Here is a 26,992-nt window from a genome sequence, read left to right as displayed (position 1 = left end):
ATACTATATATCCTGCCTCCAATAACCTATATAAGTAAAAACCCAAATCACTGGACACTTCAGGACTGGAAAGCTTGTTTTGTTTAAGCCTTTGCTTATCACAGCACCATCACCAGAAATGTGTAATATGAACGTTATTCCGTTTTCACTGAAAATAAACTCCGTGACATAGCATCCTTGTTACAATAAGCATTATCTGACGAAATGGATAGGATGGGAACGTACTACAAGAATAAATCACTTCATAGAACCTGTAGCTTCAAGTATTTTTATTCTAACATTTGTAATTCTAAGAAAGTTTTATTATTTCAGAGGTAGTGATTAATAACAACCCTAAAAAGTACTTCCACAGGAGATAGACTGATCATCAAAAGTACTCTTTTCTTTTAAAATATAAATTGTATAGGGGTGCCTAGGTGGCTCAGGGGGTTAAGTGTCCAACTTCAGTTCAGGTCATGATCTCACAGTTCGTGAGTTCGAGCCGGCGTCAGTCTCTGTGCTGACAGCTCAGAGCCTGGAGCCTGCTTTGGACTCTGTGTCTCCCTCTTTCTCTGTCCCTCCCCTGCTCACGTCTGTCTCTCTCTCAAAAATAAACATTAAAAAAAAATGTCTTTAATATAAATTGAATTTTTAAAAAGTTTCTATCATTTTTTTTTATCTACTACCACCTTTCTATATTCAGAGACAATTTTAAAATCAAAATGGTCTTAGAAGTCACTTATTCCAATTCTCATTTTGTAAATGAGGAAACAAACACAGAAATTTATTAACTTTCTGAAAGACACATGCTGGTTACTAACACAGTTCTAACATGATGCTTTTTCCCAGGTTAATAACTGTTTTGGTTTTTTTCCAAGTTTTATTTATTTATTTTGAGAGAGAGAGGGAGAGAGAGAATCACAAGCAGGCTCCAAGCTGTCAGTGCAGAGCCTAAGGCAGGGCTTGATCTCATGAACCTTGAGATTATGACCTGGGCCAAAATCAAGAGTCAGATGCTTAACCAACTCAGCTCCCCAGGCCCCCACTAGGTTAATTAACTTTTGAGAACTACAGTAGCTTGCAGAATGATTACAGGTAAGAGTTTAAATTATCTGACAACTGGTCTATTCACAGTATTAGGTGAACTTATTTGTGTGTGTTTTGTGAGCTGAATATTTTCAGTTATATGTAGCAATAAAAATGTGAACTTTTTCTGATCATGGGACTAACAGTTCAGTATACTTAGAAAAAAAGCACTGTTCTATGTAGCTTTTCAAAACTGCACAATTATTAAGGAAAAGGAGGAAGGTTATATGGTTTAATAGTATGTAACTACAGGTTTTAGTCTATATTTAACCTGTTTGTTTATATCCCTTATAAGACCTACTGAATAAAATTTACTTGAAATTCTTGTCTTCCAAGTGGTTAACTTTGTCAAGTAAATGGAAAATTGTTCATGGCTTGTAAGTTTGTTTACAGAACAAATTATCTGGGGAATGAAGAACAACAGACGCCATACTCACTTATGTAAATGTCAATAAACTTTTGTTTGGCAGAATACTAACAGTACTCCTAGTTTTTTCAACAACAAGCTAGGGTTCACATTTCTATCATTTTTACCAATGTAAAAAATATTTTTTAAAATGACTCTGCAGTCCAACAATCTATTTTTCATTTTCCACTGAAAAAGATAATACCCCGGGAGTGAGTGCAATCATCATTTCTAAATGAGAAGTTCCTAAAAGGGTTGTGTAATAATGAGGAAAAGAGAAAAGGGAGGGGGACTGTGCAGGGAGAGATGGGTGGGGTCTTTTCTTTAAGAGACGCCACCCTCCAAAATTACTTTCAGTGTGTTATCAATTTCAGTGTCTTATCTAAATATGAACTTTAACAGTTTTTAGTAACTTAGAAAAAAACATGAAATGAGCTGAAGTGTGAAAAGTGTTCAGAATGGTGCCTGGTCTATCAGCAAAAGTTAGCTCTTTTTTTTTTTTTTTTTTCCTAAAAGAAAATGTTACCGTATTATGTTCACTATGGAACATTTGAGACAATGACATGGCAGGAGGGTACCTGGAACCCACAGGCTATCATAGGTCTTCCCACATAAGTATTAGTTGTACAGACTTTTCTGTGCACTCATTACTTGTTTACAAGGAGAAACTGCTCCTCCCTTCAAAAAAAAGCAACCAACCAAACAAAAAAACAACAAAAACCTTTCATCATTCATCACCCTACTGATAATGTACCTACTTTCTTACCTGATAATAGAGTGATGCAAAGGTAATAATACCTTTGAAAAGTACACAACTAATGGAGTTTGCTCCCCTCACAACAAATCCTTCCCCCCAGATAAACAGGCTTTCCCATTTAAGGATTTGAGCAACGTCTATGCTTGCTTACTATACTAGAGTGAATTATAAATTATTTTTTATATTTCGAGGTTACATGAGACTTCTAAAAAATGAATAACCTATTCTTTATTAACACCATCACTACAGTAATGAAAGCAATTAAACAGAAGAAGGGGTTGGGGCCCAAATCTAAGATTTGAAAATTATTACTTACTGCAGGTACCAGTAATTTCTTCACTTCTTCAACGGCTCTCTTCAGTTTGATCTCTGCTCTGTTCTGAGCATCTTCCACAGTGATCAAGACATGTAAGTCTTCATTGAGATGCTCCCAATTAGGCTTGCCTCTATTCTGCTCCTCCTGAAAAATTTACAAAGCACACGGTTACAAATTTTTCTTTTCAGAGAGAGTGTATCTTTCATAATACTAACCTGGTGCCAATTATTTAAGCTATGTTTGCATCATTTTGCTATGATGCCATTATAAACCTTCTGAATTATTCTCCTTGCAAAAAGACTGGGTTTTCGTGAAACTACTGGGTCAAATGACAGTTAGTTCAACAAGTATTTGTGGAGCATCTACACGTACCAAGCATGGAACCAGATGCCAAACTGAGGCTACAAAGTAAGCAAGGCAGAGTCACAACCCCTGCAAGGGCTCTTACGTACTAAGAACCGATTATGGAGTCATCCTTAGGTAACCATGGAAAGCATATTATTTCTTCTGTTTTTTACTTATGGGTAAATAAGTCATCAAGGTTAGCTTAAGCAAGTCAGTTATCAAGGTCCCATAGCTAATAACATGCCAATTTAGGAACTGAATCAACATTTTCATTCTCAAGTTCAGTGATCTTTCCATTTCTTTACAACTACTGTTAGTAACATTGGCTGACTTCAAGATTAGGACAGCATTTTGCAAAGAAACATTACTGTGTAAGACAAATGGAAACATTTTCACTTATAATCATCATAAGGAATACATGTAACTATAGTTCCATCAGCCTTGCTTTAACAAGTCAACCATAAGGGCACTATCTGTATCAACTCACAACTGCTAGTTTCATAGAAAACATCAATGTTTTATTTCCCTGACTGCCTTTAAATCACTTAGTGAGGGATACCCAGGTTGGAAACATAGTGGAGCTACAGGGAGGTTTAGAAGTAGGGTTGGCCACGTTTCCCTTTCACCAAAGATCTAATAATTTCAGAATTCCTTCTTGTTTTAAGTTTCAGGGATAATACTTTTCAAAATTTTAATTCAAAATTTGTAAAAGCATCAAAAACAGTATCCAATTAAAAATAAATATAAAAATGGTATATATAAATGTACCTGGCTCAGTGCAAGGCACCCTACATGAACAACAGATAATACATATCGCTGTTGTACTTTCCTCTTAAAGGTCTCTATTTACTAAATTGTGAGATTTCAACCAAAGGGAAAAAAAGCTGGCAAAAATTAATAAAACTAACATAAAAAAGCTCTCTACTTACATGTTTGCAAAGGTCATGCTAGGGAAAAAATATGGACCTTAACCAGTAAGGACAGAAATAAATTCTAACAGTCAAGTATACGTTTCTGCCTGTACTTTCTATTAATATCATTAGTATGAAAATGCATCCTAATGTTTGCCAAATCTGATTGGTGCCCAAGAAAATTAGGGATCCCATTAATAAATGATGTGAATTAAAATTTAAATTTATGAATAAAATTTAGTTTTTTTCAGTGTGTACTGGTATAAATACTAATCGTTTGGAAGTAATTATTTAATAAAAATAACCTATTAAGCATTTCTTTTTGCCTAGGGGACAGACACCATGAAACGACGAGAAAAAATTGAGAACCTCAGGGCTCTCTGCATGCCAAAGAACATAAAATGCGCATACACGTAACTCTACTGTAGCAAGAAAAAGACTTAACTTTTATGTTGAAAAATGTTGACAATACTTTTTCAACAAAATTTATAATTTTTTATGTTTATTAATTTTTTGATAGTTACTTGTATTTTCTGATGAACCTAAAAAAGTGTGTCAATAGTCACACGAACAAGGGACCTCTGTTTCCAAGATAAAACAGTACTTCTACCAAGATAAAAATAACACAGACAAGATTCACTCTCCTGGCTGAAACAGCCAATACAACAGGTAAAACCCAAAAAATGACAGTTCTCAAGCCTCCGAAGGTCACAGGCAGTAAAGCCAGTGGGGCTGAGAAATGGCAAATCAATTAAGTAAACCCCAGGATTACCCCAGCTCTCTGGCTTGGGAGTTTCCAGGCTACAGCCCCGGGAAGGGTGCCAGGCTGCCTCTCTGGGTTGAGGAGACTACGTGAAGATTCCAGGGAGGCCAACACAGCCAGAGGTCACAGAGAAGAGTCCTAGGAAGGGCTGCACTGAAAGAATCCTGGAGGTGTGTATAAGGTCTGCTCAAATGCTCGGCTGAACACTGATCGGTGCACGTGTGGGAGAGGAAATACTGGCGGCTGGAGAAAGAACCTGCCAAAGGGTAGGGTTCAAGGTAAAAGTGGTGGGTTCTCAATGAGCCAGACTGAGAGACTTCACGAGTCACAGACACCGGGTGAAGTATACAGAAGGGCTTGCCTCAGTAGTGGGAAGTAACTAAAGCTGGTCTGAGCACTGTCCCAGGACTGTCCAAATAAATCTTAAAAGCAAGACCTAAAAGGATGAAAAGTGTTTCCAACTAACTCAACTGTGTCCCAGAGCAAAGCCCAAGAATACTGACAGGAATAGGAAATATCCACCCAAAAAGGTAAAAGTCATACTACATCTAGCATCTAATCACAAATTAAAAGACATGGAAAGAAGCAGGAAAATACAACATCCATGACAAAAACAACAACAACAACAATCAAAACCAACCTAGAGCTGTTGTAATTAGTAGACACAGACACTAAAAGCTAATGTGAGTGTACATGCGTGTGCGCTCACGTATGTAAGACACTAATGCACACAGATATTAATACAAGCATAACTGAGGAACATATATATATAATCCAAAATATTTAGAAAGGCCTAAGTACAGAAACTAAAATCGTGACTTAGCACAGAAACTTTTCTACACGAAAAGACAAAAAGCCGAAGGATTTGAAAAGGAAGAGATAGCATTTGCACGATAGGAAGAGAGAATAAAGTTGAAGTATAATGTGGCATTGTGCTTTACCAAAGGAATAAAATTTTAAAGTGTAAAAACACCATGGTAAATGTATACGTAATTAATTCAACAACTTAAGTGCCAGTTAAAAACTGAAAAACAAAAGAAAGTTACATCTACCCTAACCTAGGCTTCAAAATAAAGTTTTACTTACAGTTTTAAAAACACTCGAAAAAATAAATAAACACCCGAAAGAACAAAAATTTATAGACAAAGATAAAGGTGGTGGAATTATTATAAGCATATACTTTCACTCCCTCCTAAAATTCTAGAATACCGTAGAGTTTAAAATGTACAAAAGTCGTAAGGAAAAAGAAAATGGGAAAGGAAACAATTTAGAAACCACAAAGCATATGGATAAGCAGTCAGGGATTTAGCAAATCCTAGATCCTTCCACCCACCCTCCTTCTCCCCCACAAAAAGCTGAGGAAATGGCAGCAATAGTAGGAGGGCTGAAGGTGGAGCTAAGAACCGGAAGACAAGGGAATTCTCGCGAAGGAGCAGCCGATCCTGCACATCCCCTCTCCCCAAAGAGCCGGCACTCCTCAATTCCCCGCAAAAACCTCGAAATGTTCCTCGTTACAGAACTGAGTTTTGAGGGGCAGTTAGCGGGACGCTTCCGCACTGAAGGCTGAGCTGTGCCGCCCGCGCCAGGGGAGGGGATGGAAGGCCCGTCTCGGCGAGTCTGACCGGCCCAACAAACAACTAGAAAACAACCGAAGAGCAGCCACTGGCCAAAAAGTTAGGAAAGAAGCTAACTTCTGCAGAGAGTTAAGAAAACACACTGTGTCCCTGAAACAGGTCAAGGATACTGTTGAAATAATTCCAAAGATAGAGCAGAACTTGAAAAACTAAAAATATAATAGTAAAAATGAAAAACCTGATCAAGAGATTGGAAGATAAAAATTGAAAAACTCTCCCCCCAGGGAGCAGTAAAGACAAAGATGGAAAATGGTAAAGAACACTATAAAAATTAGAAGACTAGTCCAAGAGGTCTAGAAACTAAATGACAGACATCTCACCAAGAAAAAAAGAAAAGGGAAGAAGGGAGAAAAATCACCAACATAATACATACTTTCAAAATAAAACTGAAGGGTAAGAGCTTCCGAATGAAAGGGGCCCACTGAGTTCTTACAATGTAAAGAGATGAAAAGTAAAAAAAAATCCACTGTTGGCAAGGTAAGCCACAAGGTAGAATAAGGAATAAATATCAAAGAATCTCGGTGGGAAGGAGGGGGGCAGCTTTCAACTTCACACTTCACAGAATTACATACTTTTAATCCATGAACGTTACCAAACTTGATTCTTAAAAAAAGGTTTTAAGGGGCGCCTGGGTGGCGCAGTCGGTTAAGCGTCCGACTTCAGCCAGGTCACGATCTCGCGGTCCGTGAGTTCGAGCCCCGCGTCAGGCTCTGGGCTGATGGCTCGGAGCCTGGAGCCTGTTTCCGATTCTGTGTCTCCCTCTCTCTCTGCCCCTCCCCCGTTCATGCTCTGTCTCTCTCTGTCCCAAAAATAAATTAAAAACGTTGAAAAAAAAAAATTTAAAAAAAAAAAAAAAAAAAAAAAAAAAAAGGTTTTAAGATCACTCTACCCAGAGGCCACATTTATCCAATCACAATACATTGTAAACTCAGGCAGAGTTAAGCAAATTCCTTCAAGAGTGATTATTTACGCCTAGTAATTATTTAACACAAATATAATTTCTCCCTGTGTCCTTTTTCTGTTTTTGAAATGGATAATAAAGGCAATCTGGAATTGGCAAATACTATAGAAGTCAATAAAGCCTATTCATAAAGGTTCTCTTTCAGTCATAAAAAAACAAGTAAGAAATTACAGTAGAATTAGGGTACATACTCTGTACCCAATACCTAAGAATCTACTCCTGGGGCACCTGGGTAGCTCAGTCAGTTAAGCATCGGACTCTTGATCTTGGCTCAGGTCACAACCTCATGGTTGGTGAGATCAGGCCCTGCATCAGGCTGCACACGGACAGCACGGAGCTTGCTCAGGAATCCACCCATCTCCCTCTGTCTCTCCCAATATAAATAAACTTAAAAAACAAACTACTCCCTAAATTTCTCACTTCAATAAATAATTTAGGACAAATAAAAGGCTGAAATGGAGCACAGAGGAGGGATGGCAAAATGGATGTACATCCAAAATGGTGTATCTCTTAGAAACTATGGTCAAGACATTAAGTCTTTCTACAGTTACGTTTCAGACAGTATTTCAAGAGTAAACAGCAGAGATAAGATGTGGAAAAATTAGCTCATTATTACTAATTATTATAATGCCTGCTTTATAATCACCCAAGGCAATGTCATTTCATATTATGTGCAACCAAATGTTCAGCAACACAGAGGAACACGGTTTTTCTTTTCCACTGACATAGTCCCAAATTTACATTCCAGCACAATGATCCCTGCCGATTCCTAGGCCTTCAAATTTAACTGCCATCTCGACACGTGGAAGTCCATGCACTCTCAAGTTTCAACTCAACGTGTCTGAACTGGAGCTCATTATCTCCCTTCTCTAAACTGGTCTACAATTATGTCGCAGCTGTTATTGTTCCTTAATGAGTTTTCTCAAGATGTGTGGATTTTTACAACTTGAGGACAAGGACCATCTATACATACACCCATTCAATCCACACTAATTTCAGGCGCCATTTCTTGCTTATAGTCATTCCATGTGGTAAATAAATTGGCCTATCCACAAACATGGACTCTAATACCTGGAACTTTACTGCAACTTATAGTTAACCTGTGTATTGTCTTATTCTAGCTTTTAGAAAGTTCAACCCTAATTGATTACCAGAACCATCGCTCATTGTTTTTTATATTCTTGACAATATGTACATAACTGACTTTAGCCATATCTATCTGGCCTTTAACAAATATTTACTCCAGTGAACAACTGAGCTCTTATTACTGAGGAGCGTCATTGAAATACATTAATATGGGAACGCAAGCTGGTGCAGCCACTCTGGAAAACAGGATGGAGGTTCCTCAAAAAACTAAAAATAGAACTACCCTACGACCCAGCAATGGCACTACTGGGCATTTATCCACGGGATACGGGTGGGCTGTTTCAAAGGGACACATGCAGCCCCATGTTTATAGCAGCACTATCAACAACAGCCAAAGTATGGAAAGAGCCCAAATGTCCATCGATGGATGAATGGATAAAGAAGGTGTGGTGTATCTATACAATGGAGTATATCAAAAAGAATGAAATCTTGCCATCTGCAACTACGTGGATGGAACTGGAAGGTATTATGCTAAGTGAAATTAGTCAGTCAGAGAAAGACAAATAACATATGACTTCACTCATATGAGGACTTTAAGAGACAAAACAGATGAACATAAGGAGAGGGAAGCAAAAATAATATAAAAACAGGGAGGGGGACAAAACATAAGAGACTCTTAAATCTGGAAAACAAACTGAGGGTTGCTGGAGGGGCTGTGGGATGGGGGGTGGGCTCAATGGGTAAGGGGCATCAAGGAATCTACTCCTGAAACCATTGTTGCATTATATGCTAATTTGGATGTAAGTTTTAAAAAATAAATAATAAGTACATTAGTATACTGAAACTTTCCCCACATTGCCTTGCTGGTTTCATTATTTTTGTTTCTGTCTAAATAAGTCTCCATATATCTTGGTTTCTGGGTCTGCTTCTTTTTGACCTCATATATAAGCTCCCAGTTGTATTTGATCATCTTTAACCTTTTATTCTTGTTCTCCTCTCTAGTCAACTTTCCCAGATTTTTTACAATAACGCTCATGAGGTCTGCTGTTCATATCCAAAGACGGTGTTTTTCCTTTATCACCTCCGTACTACCTTATTTCATTGTATCAGAAGAATGCAGTAATAGACGGGTCAAATTTTTTTTTTTTTCAAACTGCAGGACTAAAGTTATATCTTAACATAACAAAGTAAGAGCAAAGATAAATTACATATAAATAATTACCATGTGTATACATATGTTCAAAGTTCAAAACCATGGACCTTGACTCTTTTAAGAGATGGAAATGACAAGACAGCATTCAAATAAGTGGAACAGCTTTATTTACACAGTAAATTAAAATTGAGTAGCATATAAAGCAAGTTTATAATGTCATTCGTATCTGACTATAGAGTAGGTAGGTATAACTACGAACAGTACTTCACTATGGTCTCCATTCTTGACAGGTATACTCTAAAGAAATAACCAATTTCAAAATAACTTTCAGCCTCAGGTGATGAAGAAGAAATTCAGAAATGAAACTAATGATGGGGGTGATGATATGACAGTAACTAAACTTGTATCAAACACTTACTGCTTGCCAAGTACTGTGCTCAGCAATACAGAAACACCACCTCGCTCGATCCTAACAGCCCTGTGAGTGCAGCACTATTATTGTTTCTATCGTGGTACTAGCATGTCCCTACAGGCTGAGACACGTGAGGCTGGCCCGAGTCACTTAGACAGTAAGTGTTCTACCAGGCAGAATGACTTTCAGAGACTGCACTGGCAACACTAATTCCTAGCATACGATATCACCTGCACGAGAGCCTTAAGCAAATTGCCCCAAAATAGCATAAATCAGTGAAAAAGCCAGAAACAGAACACTGAGAACTTGAATCTTGATAACTTTTTCTATTTTACCATTTTACCTTTCAAAATTCTCGTATGATATTTTAAGCCCATCTTGTTTGCATAGCATTCAGAACTAGGAGGGGCTCTGGATGCAGATAAGGAAACACAGCAAAATTATCTGGTAAATGTGGCTTTTGCTTCTTTGGTGTTGGTCCTATGTCTGAATTCCAAGTCCAGGGCTCTTTCTCCATAAATGAATTCCCGAATCAGTTACATCAAGAACCGTACCAACAACTGGCAGAGAAGCACAGTGAAACAGATCTCTTACATCTACAAGATGACTTTTTTCTAGATCAGAGAAGTGCCTATCAAATTTCAAGGACACAAATATAAACAAAAATGCTAAGCCTGTGGCCACTTAACACACAGAATTCCTTCAGTTACTAAAGTTTTCCATAGGTGAGAATCAAAACTAAAATTTGGTCTTAATGCATAATAAATACATCCAACATTATTACTAAGTTAGGGCTAATCAAATCATCGTCCTGAAGTTCTAACCATTACTCTTCAATTATAATCATCTACTTCATTTTTGTAGCTACTATATTCAGTGACATAAAAATATTTTTAAAATCCTCAAAATTTAAGAACTAATTTGCTTTTGACTGGTTTGAGGTTAAAACCAAAACCCTGATGAGTCAGTGCCCTGGGAAGTTTAAAATTATGTTCTAATTGCAGTTATCTATCTGCACAACAAAGTAACTCTATAACATGAAACATCAGACCACACTGATTGTCTCAACCCCTGCTGATAAACTCTTTTAATTACACCTCTGTAGTCAGGCAAATGAGCACAAGACTTCTCCCCCTACTGTGCTCTTAATGTGAAAGTTCACATGCCAAAACTTCCAAGAAAGGAATTCAAAAGTGTTACATATTTAAGCAAACCAAGGTTTCAATAACACACTTATGAATATATGTATTTTTAGCCAAGTAATAAAGCTTAGACATATAACCATCTCCAGCTGTATACACAATCTAAAATTAGCTTAAGAAAAGTTCATTGAGAGACTGGACATAAAGCAGATTTCATATAATTTAACTGCTCACTGACTCTAACTTTTAACTTGAACTTGAGCCCTGCAACAATCATATTTTCAAAGCCAATTATTTTCTAATATATGAAGATCAGAATATGCATATATTCAGTCTGTTGCAGACTCCCAGTAAGTTCTCAAGGAAGCAGGCATTCAACAGATGCTTATTAAATTAAGCACAATGAAGCAATTTATTAAATTTGAAGAACTTTTGTCTTATGTCGAGTATTTCCCAACTTAAGAACAAAAGGACTATCCTCAATACTTTTCTTTCACAAGAAACATCAACTGCCTACAAACAATACTAAATGCCTGTCAGGTATGTCCTCCTTCTAATTTTTTTTTTTTACTTAAAAAAAAAAATTAACGTTTATTTATCTTTGAGACAGAGCATGAACGGGGGAGGGTCAGAGAGAGAGGGAGACACAGAATCTGAAACAGGCTCCAGGCTCTGAGCTGTCAGCACAGAGCCCGACGCGGGCCTCGAACTCACGGACCGCGAGATCATGACCTGGGCCAAAGTCGGACGCTCAACCGACTGAGCCACCCAGGGGACCCCTCCTTCTAATTTTTATATAGTAATTCCACTAATTTAAGTGTAATGACTGCATTTCCAAACTAAAGTATCACCAGTCAGGGCCAAACTACGTCCAAATAATATTGGTTTCTTCTAATGATGACCACAATCCGTACAACTTCTCTAGATCTACAGCTGCTTTACTTTGTGGAAATCATTTCGGACGTGACCGTTTGGGAAGCGGAATATGATCTTAATGATGCCATAGGTAAGGCTGAAGAGACTGAGCAAAATCTGCGTAAAGACTTTCCCATAACAATCAAAAATGATCAGGTGATTTTAATTTCATTTCCCAGCAAATTTGAAGATAAGTGGCCAGCTAATTGTAAACAAAAACAGAAAGTGAGAATAGAAATAAAGAACTGTTAGGGAATCCTTTTGGAAACTTGTGGCTAAGTTTCTGCTGCTCATGATCACTCACATAAAAGCAGTTATTTATTGCCCATGGAACCACGAAACACTTCCCCATAGCATTATTAGAATTCTTCTGCTATTCCAATGTGAAATTTTGTATACTGTGTCCTAGTCTCTTCACCATCTAGCACACATGAAATTATGAAAGGTATAGAAAAACAGTCATTTGTTTTAAAATGTGATGTTTTAAGGGGCACCTGGGTGACTCAGTTGGTTAGGCATCTGACTTCAGCTCAGGTCACGATCTCACGGGTTTGTGAGATCGAGCCCAGCATCAGGCTTTTGTCCTGGCAGCTCAGAGCCTGGAGCTTGCTTGGGATTCTGTGTCTCCTTCTCTCCCTGCCCCTCCCCTGCTTCCACTCTGTCTCTAAAAAACAAACAAACATTAAAAAAAAAAAAAAAAAAAAAACCCAAAAAACAAAAAAACTTCAGTGTGTTGGTTTTAAAATATTAAATTGGAATATTTATAGGGCGCCTAGGTGGCTCAGTCAAACATCTGACTTCAGCTCAGGCCATGATCTCACAGTTTGTGGGTTCGAGCCCCACGCTGGGCTCTGTACTGACAGCTCAGAGCCTGGAGCCTGCTTTGGATTCTGTGTCTCCTGTCTGTGTCTGTGTCCCTGCCCCACTCATGCTCGCTCTCTTTCAAACATCAATACAGATTAAAAACAAATTTAAATTGGAATATTTACTTGCTCATAGCACAAAGGAAGAAAAAAAAAAAAAAGACTTCACATTTCTACTCATTTTCTTTTCCAAATCATCCAAATCCTAATTTCAAAATTCATCTTTTAATGAAATTTTCCCCAGGTCCTCTCAGGATGTTTCCTGTGTGCCCATCCTATCATTTTGTCTTCTGTCATACTAAGTCTGATATGTATTACTAGCTAAAAAACTTCAAGAAGTTTAGAATCAAACTCACCTTCATACTCCCTAGCAATCATAGTAAATGCCACATAGCTGTTCAATTTTTACTAGAGCACAGCATAAGATACAAAAATGAAGTCAAAGCTAATACTGTTAAAACATTAAGACATCTATGGCCTTGTACTAAGCATTTTATTTCTCATAAAGTTAACCAATCCTTTTAAACCTTAGAGGTAGGTATTACTATGATCACTTGTTAGTCACTTAAAAATGAGATAAACTAATGGACAGAGAACCCTAACTTAGTGTCACTCAGCTAAAGTGATTTCATATTATACACTCTGCCTTAAAGACTTTACAACTGACAGTATACTAAGTAAGCAAGGTTAAATATTTAAAAAGTGAAATAAAAAAGACTACAATTGTTTCACTGAAAACAATAACAAGAAACAAGATGATCACTCTGACAAATCCATCCACAGGATAACTTGCGGCCTCAAGCAGAGATCATTACCAGGTCCAAGTATGATAGTTTTAAGAAAAGAGTAAGAGCGACAGCATATGGTTCACTGTTAACGAAGCTACTTTTTCCTGAAGGAATTAATTTAGGCAGTAAATTCCACAGACATCTAAAACAATGATTTTTTTTTTTAGAATATGACTGATTGTTAAGTCTGATTTTTGAATATTCATTTATGATAGTGAACTTACTAGCTGTATTCAGGCAAAATTCTGAACCATGGCTTCCTCATCTGTATAACAGAGGTTAAGTATAGAGTTTCCATCGCAGGACTGAGCTCTAAATGTGTGGTGTTTGCAGAGCACACAGATGAGTACCTAGCATCTCATAAGACCTATGTAACTGGTGTTGCCATAGCTCGAACAGGCTGCTATCTAAAATCAAACAGGGGACTATAGGAAATGGTACAAGCAGGAACATAAGAGAACACCTGACTGAACAACAGCAAATAAACGGACAGGATTATAGGTTATAATTTAGAAAAATAAAATCAGAAAGCACTTTGGGGAAAAGAGTACCAGCTTAACATAAACTAAATTTTAATTAATTTAGTCAATAAAAATATACTAAACACGAAGGAAAAACATGGAATTATTTTAAATTGAATTTTTATGAGAAAGAAGCTCAAAAAAGATCCAACTGTAATCTTTTGGGGTCGCAGACTGGAGGAGAACTCAGCTGATCAAAGCACTGAATTATCTTCCATACAGGGTTTGAATTTGAAACAGCACATAAAGAACAACAACTACAGTTTTCCGGACAGAGGAATAAACCATGATGATTCCACGAGCTCTACACAAAATACAACCCAAAAAAGCCTAAAAGGAATTGATAAAAAATTAATGAAATTGAAGAAATGAGTTCAAATACTAATTCCATACTATTTTCCCATCAACCCCTCTAACAGAATTCACTTCCCCCACTTTGCTTCCAAAGAATTTCATGGCTCTATAAAACTACTTAATACTGAACTATATACAGCCTTCTGCATCGGCATACAGAGTGTGAAGCCTTGGTTCTTTCTCATGCTCTGCGTTACTCAGATACATTCAGAAATGCCCAAGTAGGAGTTCGGTATATGATCAGTAGCTGCACATTTCTCTGTCCTACTCTGCACAGATCTTGTAAAAGAACAGATCAAGTAAAAGAACTTGGACTTCTTTTATAACGTCTTCATCAGTTTTTGTTGAATATTTGTGAATTTGACATAGTTTACACATATGCATATTTCATCAACGAAACAATGTGTCACATATAGACGTGCTACTGGTTTCTCCACAGATAATACATCGCGGCATAATGAACACAATGTAAATTTACTTTAAAAGCATCACTGAACTCAAATTCGGATTTTTTTAAAAACCATGATTCGTTCACTTTACTCACTACTGTCCTTGTATATGAGAAATCATTTCCCTAACACATCTGGCAAAATATTTTGAATAGTATTTAAAAAACATCTGGAATTAAATTTCTATATTTAAACTTAAAGTAGCAAGTAAATAAACTACACTGGTTAAATGATTACTAAGCTCTTAAGCCATATGGTGTTTTCTTGTGCATTCTACATGTGTACTTTTCTATGTGGGTTAGGGAAAATAAGATCCAAAAAATTCAATTTAAAATCCATCAAGAAAAATATCAGCCAGGCAATATCAAAACAATATTCTACCTGACTTCTGTGGTTAAAAATTAGACCACTGAACATGTAATTGAGGGGCGCCTGGGTGGCTCAGTCGGTTTACCGTCTGACTCTGACTCAGGTCATGAGCTCAACGTTCGTGGGTTCCAGCTCCGTGTCGGGCTCTGTGCCGACAGCTCGGAGCCCGGAGCCTGCTTCGGATTCTGTCTCCCTCTCTCTCTGCCCCTTCCCGCTCATGCTCTGTCTCTCTCTCAAAAATAAAACGTTGAAAAAAAAATGTAATTTAAATGAAAACACATATACAAAATAAAAAGATGGATTGGATGAATAACATACAATCACAGGAAAGTAAGGACTATCCTGAAGGACCCACAAACAGCTACGGCCTGCCTCATTTCTTGAAGCCAAAGATCACAGCCTAATGTCCTAGAATTAGGGTTTCCAAAACGTAAAAGAGCAACAGCACGTGGTTTGTTAGGTTACAGTCCCTGAGGACCATAGGGTGAAGACGAATAGCACCTCTATGCGTAGTTGTTACTGTGCAATGTCCTGTCCAGCTTAATGCCACTGTGGATATTTACAGCATTCACACCGCCCCAATATTAATTCACAGGCTCCTTCGGGTAATCGTGAACCCATCAGTGATAAACGGCATCAAAAACACAACTGGCTGTGGTGCCTGGGTGGCTCAGTCAGTTGAGTGTCCAACTTCGGCTCAGGTCATGATTCCACAGTTCGTGAGTTCGAGCCCCGTGTCAGGCTCTATGCTGAGCTGACAGCTCGGAGTCTAGAGCCTGCGTCGGATTCTGTGTCTCCCTCTCCCTGCCCCTCCCCTGCTTGCTCACTCACACTCGCTCTCTCACTCTGTCTCTCAAAAATACATAAACATTACAAACACACACACACACACACACACACAATTGTCTGCTAATTTAGAAATACATATCTGCGAAGCTATACTATCATAACTGAACTTCAAGATCCTCGGTAAGGAAAAAGGAATACAATTCATAATTGTTTTACATTCCATGGTCCTGAGCACCTGCCACGTACTCATATTTACCAGCAGATAACTGGAGTGTTAAGTTTGCTTCAAACCCTAAATCATCTTTTGGTCACTGCACAATAGAGAACAAATGCAAAGAACGGATTACAGAAAGGCCAAACAAGAAGGTCTCTCCCCGCTACCTACTTCAAAACAGCAAAAGGGTACATAATAGAGCAAGGAAAGAACACAGACTCAAATGCCAGCCTTTTGGTACTTCAGTCCCTTATTTCAGATATCTCAGTAACCCTGAGCAACTCATTTATGTATTCATTTATTTACTTAATATTTGAGTTTCTCTACTAAACGGAAGGCACTTTCCTACTACAGACGGTTTATGGTGCCTAACTGGACATACAAGCCCTAAAGGAGCTCACAGGCTAGCAAGGGAGAGAGACAAGACAAGGACTAACAGAGTAACTACTCACTTGCAATTGAGATGAGTGACAGACACCAAAATTCACTGTGCTATTAAAAGTGCATGTTAGGGGGTGCCTGGGTGGCTCTGTTGGCTGGGCACCTGACCTAGGTCATGATCTCATGGTTCATGGGTTCGAGCCCTGCATCGGGCTGTCTGCTGTCAGCACAGAGCCTCCACTGGATCCTCTGTCAACCCCCCTCTGCCCCTCCCCTACTCTCTCAAAAAAGAATGAACATTAAACATTTAAAAAAAAAAAAAAAAAAAAGGTGCACATTAGGGGTGCCCGGGTGGCTCAGTCAATAGAGCATCCAACTCGACTGTGGCTCAGGTCATGGGTTCGAGCCCCAGGTCAGGCTCCATGTGGAGCTTGGAGCCTGATTAAGATTCTCTCTTTTTCCCCCTCTGCCACTCTCTCCTGATCACACAGTACACTCTAACGTATTTTTAAAAAGCCTTTCCTTCTAGGGGCGCCTGGGCAGCTTAGTCAGTTAAGCGTCCAACTTCGGCTCAGGTCATGATCTCCCCGTTCGTGAGTTCAAGCCTCACATTGGGCTCCGTGCTGACAGCTCAGAGCCTGGAGTCTGTTTCGGATTCTGTGTCTCTCTCTCTCTTTGTGCCCCTCCCTTGCTCATGCTCTGTCTCTCTGGTCTCTCAAAAATAATAAACATTAAAAAAAGTTTTTTAAAGCCTTTTGTTTTTTATATATACGCATATATATAAACATAAATTAAACATAAATAAAGTACATACTAAAATTGACTGATCTAGGTTACACAATATAATAATTTCCTCCTTAAAGTTTATGTCCTCACTTGTAAAGGTTACAGGGTTGTAAGGATTAAATAAAAGAAAATATGTTCATGACAGTGACTAACCTCATAGTACCTAATACTTTTACTATGTAACTCATGGTATCCCTGACCCCTTCCTATGCTTTCCTGAAAAGACGGCTTTCCAGGTAACAGGGATCCCCCTTAGTTCCACTTCCCGTCATTATATTAACATAACCAACCATCAAGGGTGTCCTAAATCCTCAATAAGGAAGCCCCCAAATCAAAAGAAAATTAATTAATTAACTAAAGTGAATGAAATAACAATTAATGATTCCTCTAGACTAAAAAACACAGGTGCCCAATCCCCAATTACCTGGGATATTTGAATTCTTTTCATTGTAGTGGCTTTCAGCCTTGGAAAATTTTAGAATTAAGAACAGAATGGTCAATCAAACCAATCTAATGTTAATAGTCTTTCTGTGTTTCTATGTAAAATATTTGTAACTTTTAGGATCATTTGGTATATTTAAGTATCTTAAGATTCTTCTTCTGATTTCAACTGAAAAAATAGATAGGTATCCAAAACACACCCTGGAGATCATCATAGGAATGAACGGGTCAGCAGCATCTGCATTGTTCAACACTCCCAACAGCATTCCTCTTATTTCTTGGTTAATGGATGACACTCCGTCTGACGGCGATCAAAGCACGTTACAGAGCTGAACAAACGGTTAATGTATTACGAGCAGAGTTCCTTCTTGTCCTAGTAATTCCCAAGTGCTAGTGTATTTCGCATATCCATACTTCTCGGAGGATGAAAAGCAAAGATAATTTGACTTCACTGGAAGAACTCGGGGAAGTCAGGGTCTACATGTCTCCTATTATACTGCCTCCATCATCCAAAGCTTATAAAATCCAAGACTCTTCCTCTAAGCTTTTATTAAAGCGTGGCTAACAAAACAGAGTTATAAAAAGTGAGATCTTTCTAATAACCCTTCACAATAGTTTGATCAGCAAAACATAACCATAAAAGTGATTCAGTTAACTCAGCACAGTCTATTATGTAAGGCACTCTTCCTTTTCTCTTAAAAATACTGAATTATTTTCACTTCCCGTGGGTACCTGTGAAAAACGGCCCACCCAGAGTAAGACTGACATGTACATTAAAAGATGTGAATAAATTAAAAACGTCAATGAAAACATTAATAAAACACAAATGAGTGAATGAATGAATGAATGAATGGATTTCGACAGTCTGAATCCATTCGACATCTGAATCCACAACGTGAATGTGAGCACAACAGGAAACAGCACCTTCAAACACTTCCATGTAATACGCGGTGGTCAAGCAAAAACAGGGTAATTTTTGGAACAGTCTGTTACCTTTTTTAGCACACTCTGCAGGCATTTCAATAGGTAAAAACAGCTATATAAATGCCTCCTTTCGTGAATTACAATTATGCAGCCAATATATCTCACTTCCCTAAAACCAGTTTTAAAAACTTCCTAAATTATTTGCTAACTAAAATGGCCTATCACATTCATGATTTTTACTGTTACAAAGTGTGACTTTTTATATATTTTGTACATTATCCAATGTTATAATAATTAATGTTCAAGTTAAATTTTAAACATTTTATTGGGATTTTTACATTCTACTGTAATTCCCTGAGAATTCAATTATATCACCAAAGAAAGACATGATCTCCCATCAGAATAAAAAACAAAAGTTCAGAGAATCCATGCTTGTTGTTGTTGTTGTTGTTGTTTATTAGAAATCATTTTAGGGACTCCTGGGTGGCTCAGTTGGTTAAGCGTCTGGCTCTTGATTTTGGTTCAGGTCATGATCTCACAGTTTGTGAGATCGAGCCCCATGTCAGGCTCTGGGCTGACGGCGTGGAGCCTGCTTGGGATTCTCTCTCTCTGCCCCTCCCCTGCTAGCACATACTCTCTCTCTCAAAATAATAAGTAAATAAACACTAAAAAATATCATTTCAAGCATATTCAAGTTTCAGAGATACGGAACTAATAAGTACAATTCTTCAAATCCTCTTCCCGTTATCCACTGACATCACTTGGGCTGTATAAGCAGAAAGTTATCATTTGCTTCAAAGCCTTGGTAACTGATTTAAAATATGTTCCATCAGTGACCAAAGAATGGTTCGCCACACATCCACTAGTGATTAAAGACTTACCCCTAAGACAAGAAGATTTGCTTAGACAGGACAACCAAGTCCACTCTTACAGAGTAACTGTGTTCCATTTCTTCTCAGTTAATTAAGGAATGGATGTAACAGATGCTATTCTCCATCTAACTGAAATATGGATGCAATGGAAACATTTTCTGAGGTATAAAACAAACTTTATAACAACCATATGAAATCACTGAAATGCTCACGAATTAAGCTACCATCAATAATTACTGTGGTTAATTTTGAGAATGAGGTTGAATTTCAACAATGTTAATAGTAATCATTATAACTGAAAAAACTGATTGTTTTTGCAAATGACCATAGATACTAAAAAGATCTTTCAACTGCCTATATTATAAAACAATAACTATAATACTAATGTGTGTATGTGTGTATATATTTATATATATGTGAAAATATAATGAACACTAATCCTTACTAACTGCTAATCGTTTAGTAATCCTGAATAGTAGATACCATTAACTTTATTTTACAGATGAGATCTAGACAGAGAAAGTAAGTTGCCCAAGTCCTTTAACCAGTAAGTAAAAGACCTAGAACATAAAGGCAAATCGGGACTCTTTTTCTCGTGCTCTCCACTATGCCACACTGAAGCATCATCACCAAACCTGTTCTTTTCCCATGTCCACATGAAAGCTGAAAATCATCCCTGAGGCCCATTTTTGCCAAGCTGTCTCAAAAGCTCTTCCGTCCTGAATTTCTCCAGCAGACACAGTCATCTGACTCTTCAATGACAAATTTTTATAAGGCATCCCTTATATCTATACATTTCATCTCTTCATTTCTACTATGGGTTAAGATTCTACTTGAGATTAGGATTCTTGCCCAGCATTTCATAGAATATTCTTCACACTCAGATGTTTATTTACTGAAATGGAAGAGAAAATACCATGTTCAATAAACATGAACTCCATACACCAACTCTAGTTCTCCTCTCTAATTTTCTGTAGAAAAGATGTACCAATATATTCTCACAATAAAAACAAAGCCTAGGGGTGCTGGGTGGGTCAGTCAATTAAGCATCCGACTTCAGCTCAGGTCATGATCTCACAGTTCATGGGTTCGAGCCCCGCATCAGGCTCTGTGCTGACAGCTCAGAGCCTAGAGCCTGTTTCGGATTCTGTGTCTCCCTCTCTCTCTCTCTGCCTTTCCCCCACTAATGCTCTGTCTCTCTCAAAAACAAACATTAAAAAAAAAGTAAAAAAAAATAGGGCATGTTATTCTAATTGTTCCATGCTGCAAGAATTGATTTTAAGCAGTCAGTAGAAACTCTTACACAATAAATGGAACCCTAGCCCTCAAAGTCTGCAGCCCATAAACTGCAAAGAATGAATGTCCACATACAAATTTAATTTAGTAGCTAGCAGTCCTTAATTTTATATCCCTTGCTCATCATAAAATATCCTTAATATCAATAACCAAAATAAAGGCCTTCTTCCTAGTAAAGTACAAAGTAATTTTGAGAAACATATCTAGGAAACCTCAAGACTTTTTAAAAGTCTGTGGCCCTCCTCGATATACCTGCTACTGGAACAAAACTAAGAACTCATGAAAAACATGGTATTATCTCACCCTGATGAAGTGAACTTTTTCTAATTAAAATCTATACTTGTCCAACTTGCCTAAAAACGGCAGACACTGTTATCTAGCATTTAACTGTATCTTCAGAACTTAGCATACTGCCTACCACAAAGGAAAATTTGAAAAATGTCTACTGAATAAAAGAATCAAGAAATGAAATAGTTTTCAGTTGCTGTGACACGTTTTTCCCGGAAAATGGGATTTCCCTGGCCAGCCACTATAGTTCCTTTTCCATTTAAGACAAGAATCAGATGTCTCTCTAGATTCCTTGAATTCTAATAAATCGGAACCTTGCTTACATAAAAACCTTCTGAACTACCACTTCTCTTCATGTAAAATGTTAAAAGGCATTTGTACACTAAACATGTAAAACTGATGAGGGAGGAAAATAAACAACAGGGTAGGCAGGAACAAGTAAACCTATCTGTTAAATATAAACTAAATCCAGACCAAAATTGGACCACATGATTCCTGAGTTGCTCTTAACCTCCTAGAAAGAGATAATGTATCTTCTAATAATATCTAAATTTACATCCCTTGCTCATCAATCAAAATTATCCTTTAATATCAATAATCAAAATAAAGGGGGTTCCTATTTAAGGAGAAAAGTTAGTTATCGGGGTGTGTCAACTTAGCTAGGCTGAACTTAGCTAGGTTGCCAGAATTTCATTCTAGTGTGTTACCGATTAGGGTGAACAATAAGGTATATTCCTTCCCAAGAGCTGGAAGACAGAAAGGAGGGAATGGCCATTAGCATATGCACACTTTGGCCCAGCTATTCAACTAAACGCTAATCTAGGTGCTGCTGTGAAAGGATTCTGTGGGTGTAATTAAAGTCACTAAGCAGCTGACTTTACTCAAATGGAAGATTATCCTGGGTGAGCCTGAGTTATTCAGTTGGAACCCTTTAAAAAAGGGATAAGTCCTTCTCTAAACTCAAAATACTCCCAACACCAAATGAGTCTACACTTCCCTTCCCTCTGGATCTTTCTGACTGCCTGCTCTGGAGGACCACAAATAGAAGAAGGCACAATTGTGTAAAGCCAATTCCTCATAAGTCCGTGTGTGCATGTGTGTGTCCCCACCCGCTGCTGCTTCTTTGGGAGAACGCTGACCAGTACACTTATCTTTAAAGTTTCACCATAACAAAAATTATAAAATAAAATGGAAGGATCCCATTAAGCCACCAAAGCCATTAATTGTGGCATGAATGCAAGAGACCACATTGGTCAATGTATTTCACAGCAGTCACAATGTATAGGAGTATTTAGACTAAATAAATTAAAAACTATTCCAGAATGTCAAATAAGCTGCTCCAAATCCACACTGCTAAGAAAGGAAGAATTCATTTTGTTGTGAAAAAATAACTTCTTTAATAAACATGTTGGATTAATCCTTATTCAATAAATACGAGTGAAAGTAGTTAAGATAGAGAAAATGAAAAGCGTTCTTGAAATGTCATCAAAGCATTAAAGGCCCACTGAAAAGGCCGTAAACCCCCAAATTTAACCAGATATTTAAGTCCACAAATACTTTAAGATGAATTTTTAGAAATCCTCACTTTATCCAAAAAGACCTCCACATTGAGTTGCAAGCGACAACAGCAGAATGCACGTATGTGTACTGTGATGCTGTGTGTGTGCATACAGATTTTTAACTTTCTACAAATAGCCTGTACTCTTAAGATATTAGTAAACTACAGAAAGATATTAATCTCATTTTTACCCTAATATCTAGGAATACAACTGTACTTAGTTATTATTCAATCATGAGAGGGCAGTCTTTGAAAATAATACCCTATATAACTGAACAGATTACATCATAATGAGGTGAAAGATTTGAGAAAGGTAAAAACAAAAGTGAAAAGCTTTCATCACTGATGAACAATCAATTGCTAGACTAATTTTGTACTTTAAGGAGAAAACAGTAAATAATTACCAATGCCCTCCAAAAAATCCCTAAGTATTCAATAATTAAAGTGCCTCCTGTTTAATAAATTAGACACAAAAAAACCTCTCAAAATTCCATCTCCCATACAGAATGATGTATCACCCTATCACCCATGTGGTAAGGGTCCCTTTACAAATTGTTCTGTGTGGGAAGAATACACTAATACTTTTAAACACTGAAAAGTACCTAGAATAATTATTAAAAACTGGGCCCTTTTTTGAAAATCACAATTTCACGGCTGAGTATATGTTGAATCCAGCGTACCCGATCAAATGTATTCCTTTTCATTGTCACATGATACTCTATTATATGAAGAGACCAGGATTTCCATCTCCCCATTAATGGCCATTTACACCGTTCCCAGTAGTTTATTATTATCAATAATGGTGCAGTGAACATCCTCATGGCCATCTCCCAGATAGATATGTAAAGGACACGTAAAGGAGTCTCCTTAAGGAAGTGATAAAAGTGCAGTTTATTAAAGACAAGATCTTTAATAAACAAACAAACAAACAAACAAACCTGTACAGTTAACAGACACTGCCTAACCGCTCTTCAAGGTTTTTGTACCAATTTATACTCCCAACTTCCCTGCATGAGAGTTCGGTTTCTCCACATTTAACCTAGGTAGTATTTTTATTCTGACAACTCAAAGGATGTCTGTCATTACACTGTACATCAGAATGTGCATATTCCCCTGAGTAATAGTAAAGTAAGCCATCTTTACGTAGTCATTGTTCATTCAGGTTTCCTGTTAATGTGAAATGCCTTTTTCACATATTTTGCCCAGTTTTCTATTGGATCTGTGGTCTTTTTGTTTTTGAATGAATTCTTTACATACTCTAAATACAAACACTCTGTGTGGCCTGTCTTCAAACAGTTTAGTATCTTTCACATAACACGATTTTTTTTTTTCCAGTGTAGTCGTATCCATCCACCTTCTTTAATGTGTTTTCTAGTCTGTAATCCTTCCTTGGCCAGAAGTCACAAATATGTTCTCCTACCATTTGTTCCAGTGGTTAAGGTTTTTTGCTCTTCACTTTTAGATGTTTAATTCACCTGGAACAACTTTTGCAATATGCAAATCTAATTATCTTAACACCATTTATTGAATAGTCATGCCTTCCGCATTTCATTTGCCCTTCCTCTGCATCTACTCCCTTCTTTCTACTATACACACACACACACACACACACACACGACTAAAACAGCTCTTAGTCTGATTCCACAGCCTACCTGCTGTCCCTCAGTAATATAAACAATCAAATGACAGACAGTAAATGCACTGAAGGTACCCCTCCATTTTGTTCTACTTTCCTTTTAGAAACGTCCCAATGGTCAGTTTTACTGTCCCCAAAATTCTGAATCAATTCAGTTCCATACAAAAATGTTTTATTATATTCTCTGATAAGAAAAAAGCATTTGTTGTGAGATTTTATGGACTATAAAAATTGATTCAGAAACAAGTATCTATAAAATACAGAATTTAAGTTACAGAAGTTTTCAAATATATAGCTCTGAAGTTGTTCATTGCATTTTCCACGATTTAAAAACTATCTCCAGTATTTCGAATTCGGTCTTCATTTCCATTCTTAATATTTACTTATGGTATGTCATCGATTCTCAGGTATTTCCTTAAAAATACTGTAACATCTCTGAAACCAGCGGTGTATCACGAATACTGCAAATGCGAGGCAGCAGTCGGCCACAGCTGTCCCTGCAGAACTACCGCTGGGAGAGGCAGACTGCAACAAGCCCTGGGCAGCCCTGCACGTTCCCACAGCGGAGCCAGGACGCGAGGCTTCTCTATTTCCTCCAACTGTGCAATTTCTGTCGTCAGCCACACGGGCAACTCAACAGGTCAAGGGGACACATCTTACAGCTTACTGCCCTGAGGTAGGAAACTGTATTGTCTGTTGCTTCTTCATAAGTGCTGGGACCTTGGCCCTGGCTCCTCTTAGCAACGCAGCCCACTGAGTATACACATGTCAACCGGGAACTGGGGGTCACCAAGAGAATCGGTGCAAATATGAAGATCCTCTGTTCTTGCTTTGCAGACTGTATGATTATAATACAGTCTGATCTCTGATCCAGGAAGTCTCAGGTCTTCCACCAGCATCCTTAAAACTGTGGTAGCAACTTATCTTGTTAGCTTCAGACTCTTTGCTCTTCTTAACAACAATACGTCTTAAACTTGCAATGGCTTACGGAAAAAAACACCAGGGAATATAAAGTACTCCTTTAAAAAAATGCTGCATCAACAACACTCCTGGTTAGATTATCTGTGGCATGGAAAACATGACTGAGTAAAAAGGTGACACAGAACTGTCTGGAAGTTCTTAGAAATTCATTTCACTTGTACTTGTCTTTTAACACCTATCACAGACTCTAATGAAAAGACAGGGTAAGTAAATCTCTATATAAATACAAATTCTATGTGAATAGCAAACTCTCAACTTATTTGGTTGCTTTATTCTCTCTCCGTGGTGGTACGTAACGGTGCTGCATTTGAGGACTTCAGATTTTGTTCTATCTCCTCCTTTTATCCTCCTCGGTTTTATCCGAGTTTATTTATTTGGTGAATTCTCAAAAAAAAAAAAAAAAAAACAAAAAAAACCAGCTTTTATTTTTGTGAATCATCAACATGCAGCACCTGCACTATTTATTAAATTTTTACTCTTTGCTTTACTTCTTTCTTTTCCCTTGCTTTCATCTACTTTACTGTTCTTTCCAGATCCTGAAGTTAAAATGTACCTCATTTACGGCCAACACTTAATTTTTACTTTCTAGGTGATTTCCAGCTCAATTCCATTGTGATTAAAAAGCACAATGAATTATTTCAGACTTCTGAACTCTGCTGAGGCTTTCTTTATTGGCCCAGCACACAATGTGGCAAAATGTTCCACACTCTTTAGAAGAATGAATTATGCCACTGTTGGGTGTAATGTTTTTGTTGTTGTCGTTGTCGTTAATTAGGTCAAACCTGCTCGCTGTGCTGTTCAGGTCTTGTACATTCTTAACTTTCTGTCTGCTTGTTTTATCAGTTATTTATTAGTTGTTTAGAGTTGTGTTAAAATTCTGAATGTGGATTTGAGTTCTTTTAGTTCTGGTAAGTTTTACTTTATATGTATTTTCAAGCTATGCTACTTGGTATATACAAATTTAAGACCATGATCTCTTCTTATTGGACTGATCTTGTATATAACTTAGAATTTTGTTGAAGTTTTATTAACAATTTCTGCATGAATGAGGAATATTGACCCTTATTTTCTTTTTCCGGTGGTATCATGGCAATACTGGTAATTACCAATCTATGGTAACGGAAGTGGAATATTCATTCTATCTTTCATGAAAGATTTCATAGATTCATATTCTTAAAATTTTTAGTATTTTTTATTTTAAAAAATTTTGTTTATTTTTGAGAAAGAGCATGAGCGGGAGAGGGGCAGAGAGAGAGGGAGACACAGAATCGGAAGCAGGCTCCAGGCTCTGAGCTGTCAGCACAGAGCCCGACGTGGGGCTCGAACTCATGAACTGCGAGATCGTGACCTGAGCCAAAGTCAGACGCTTAACTGAATGAGCCACCCAGGCGCCCCTAGTTTTTTAAATGTTTATTTTTGAGAGAGAGAGAGAGAGACAACAGAGAGAGAATCCCAAGCACTGACAGTGTGGAGCCAGATGCAGGGCTCAATCGTACAAACCATGAGATCATGATCTGAGCCATCTGAGCCAAAATCAAGAGTCAGACATTCAACAGAGCCACTCAGGTGCCCCCCATCCTTTCTTAAAGTTTGATAAAACTCGTTAGTGTAGCCAC

At 37.6% G+C, this 26,992-nt stretch overlaps 1 protein-coding gene across 6 annotated transcripts in view; it reads right to left on the bottom strand.

Moving 5' to 3' along the window:
- Positions 1-26,992, bottom strand: part of QKI (QKI, KH domain containing RNA binding) — a 154,108-nt gene that overhangs the window by 39,563 nt on the left and 87,553 nt on the right. For all 6 annotated transcript variants that reach the window (XR_013555851.2, XR_013555852.2, XR_013555850.2 and 3 more), the window contains exon 4: positions 2,545-2,688. Coding sequence is in view for 3 of the 6 variants with exons in the window: in XM_078447550.2 (XP_078303676.1) it covers positions 2,545-2,688 (144 nt within the window). In the remaining 3 variants the exon portion in view is untranslated. The remainder of the gene's footprint in view (positions 1-2,544; positions 2,689-26,992) is intronic.

The sequence above is a fragment of the Panthera onca genome, chromosome B2 (assembly GCF_046562875.1).
Source record: "Panthera onca isolate mPanOnc1 chromosome B2, mPanOnc1 haplotype 2, whole genome shotgun sequence".
Classification (NCBI taxonomy): domain Eukaryota; kingdom Metazoa; phylum Chordata; class Mammalia; order Carnivora; family Felidae; genus Panthera; species Panthera onca.
The sequence above is the reverse complement of the archived record's forward strand: the minus strand, read 5'-3'. Positions and strand labels throughout refer to the sequence as shown.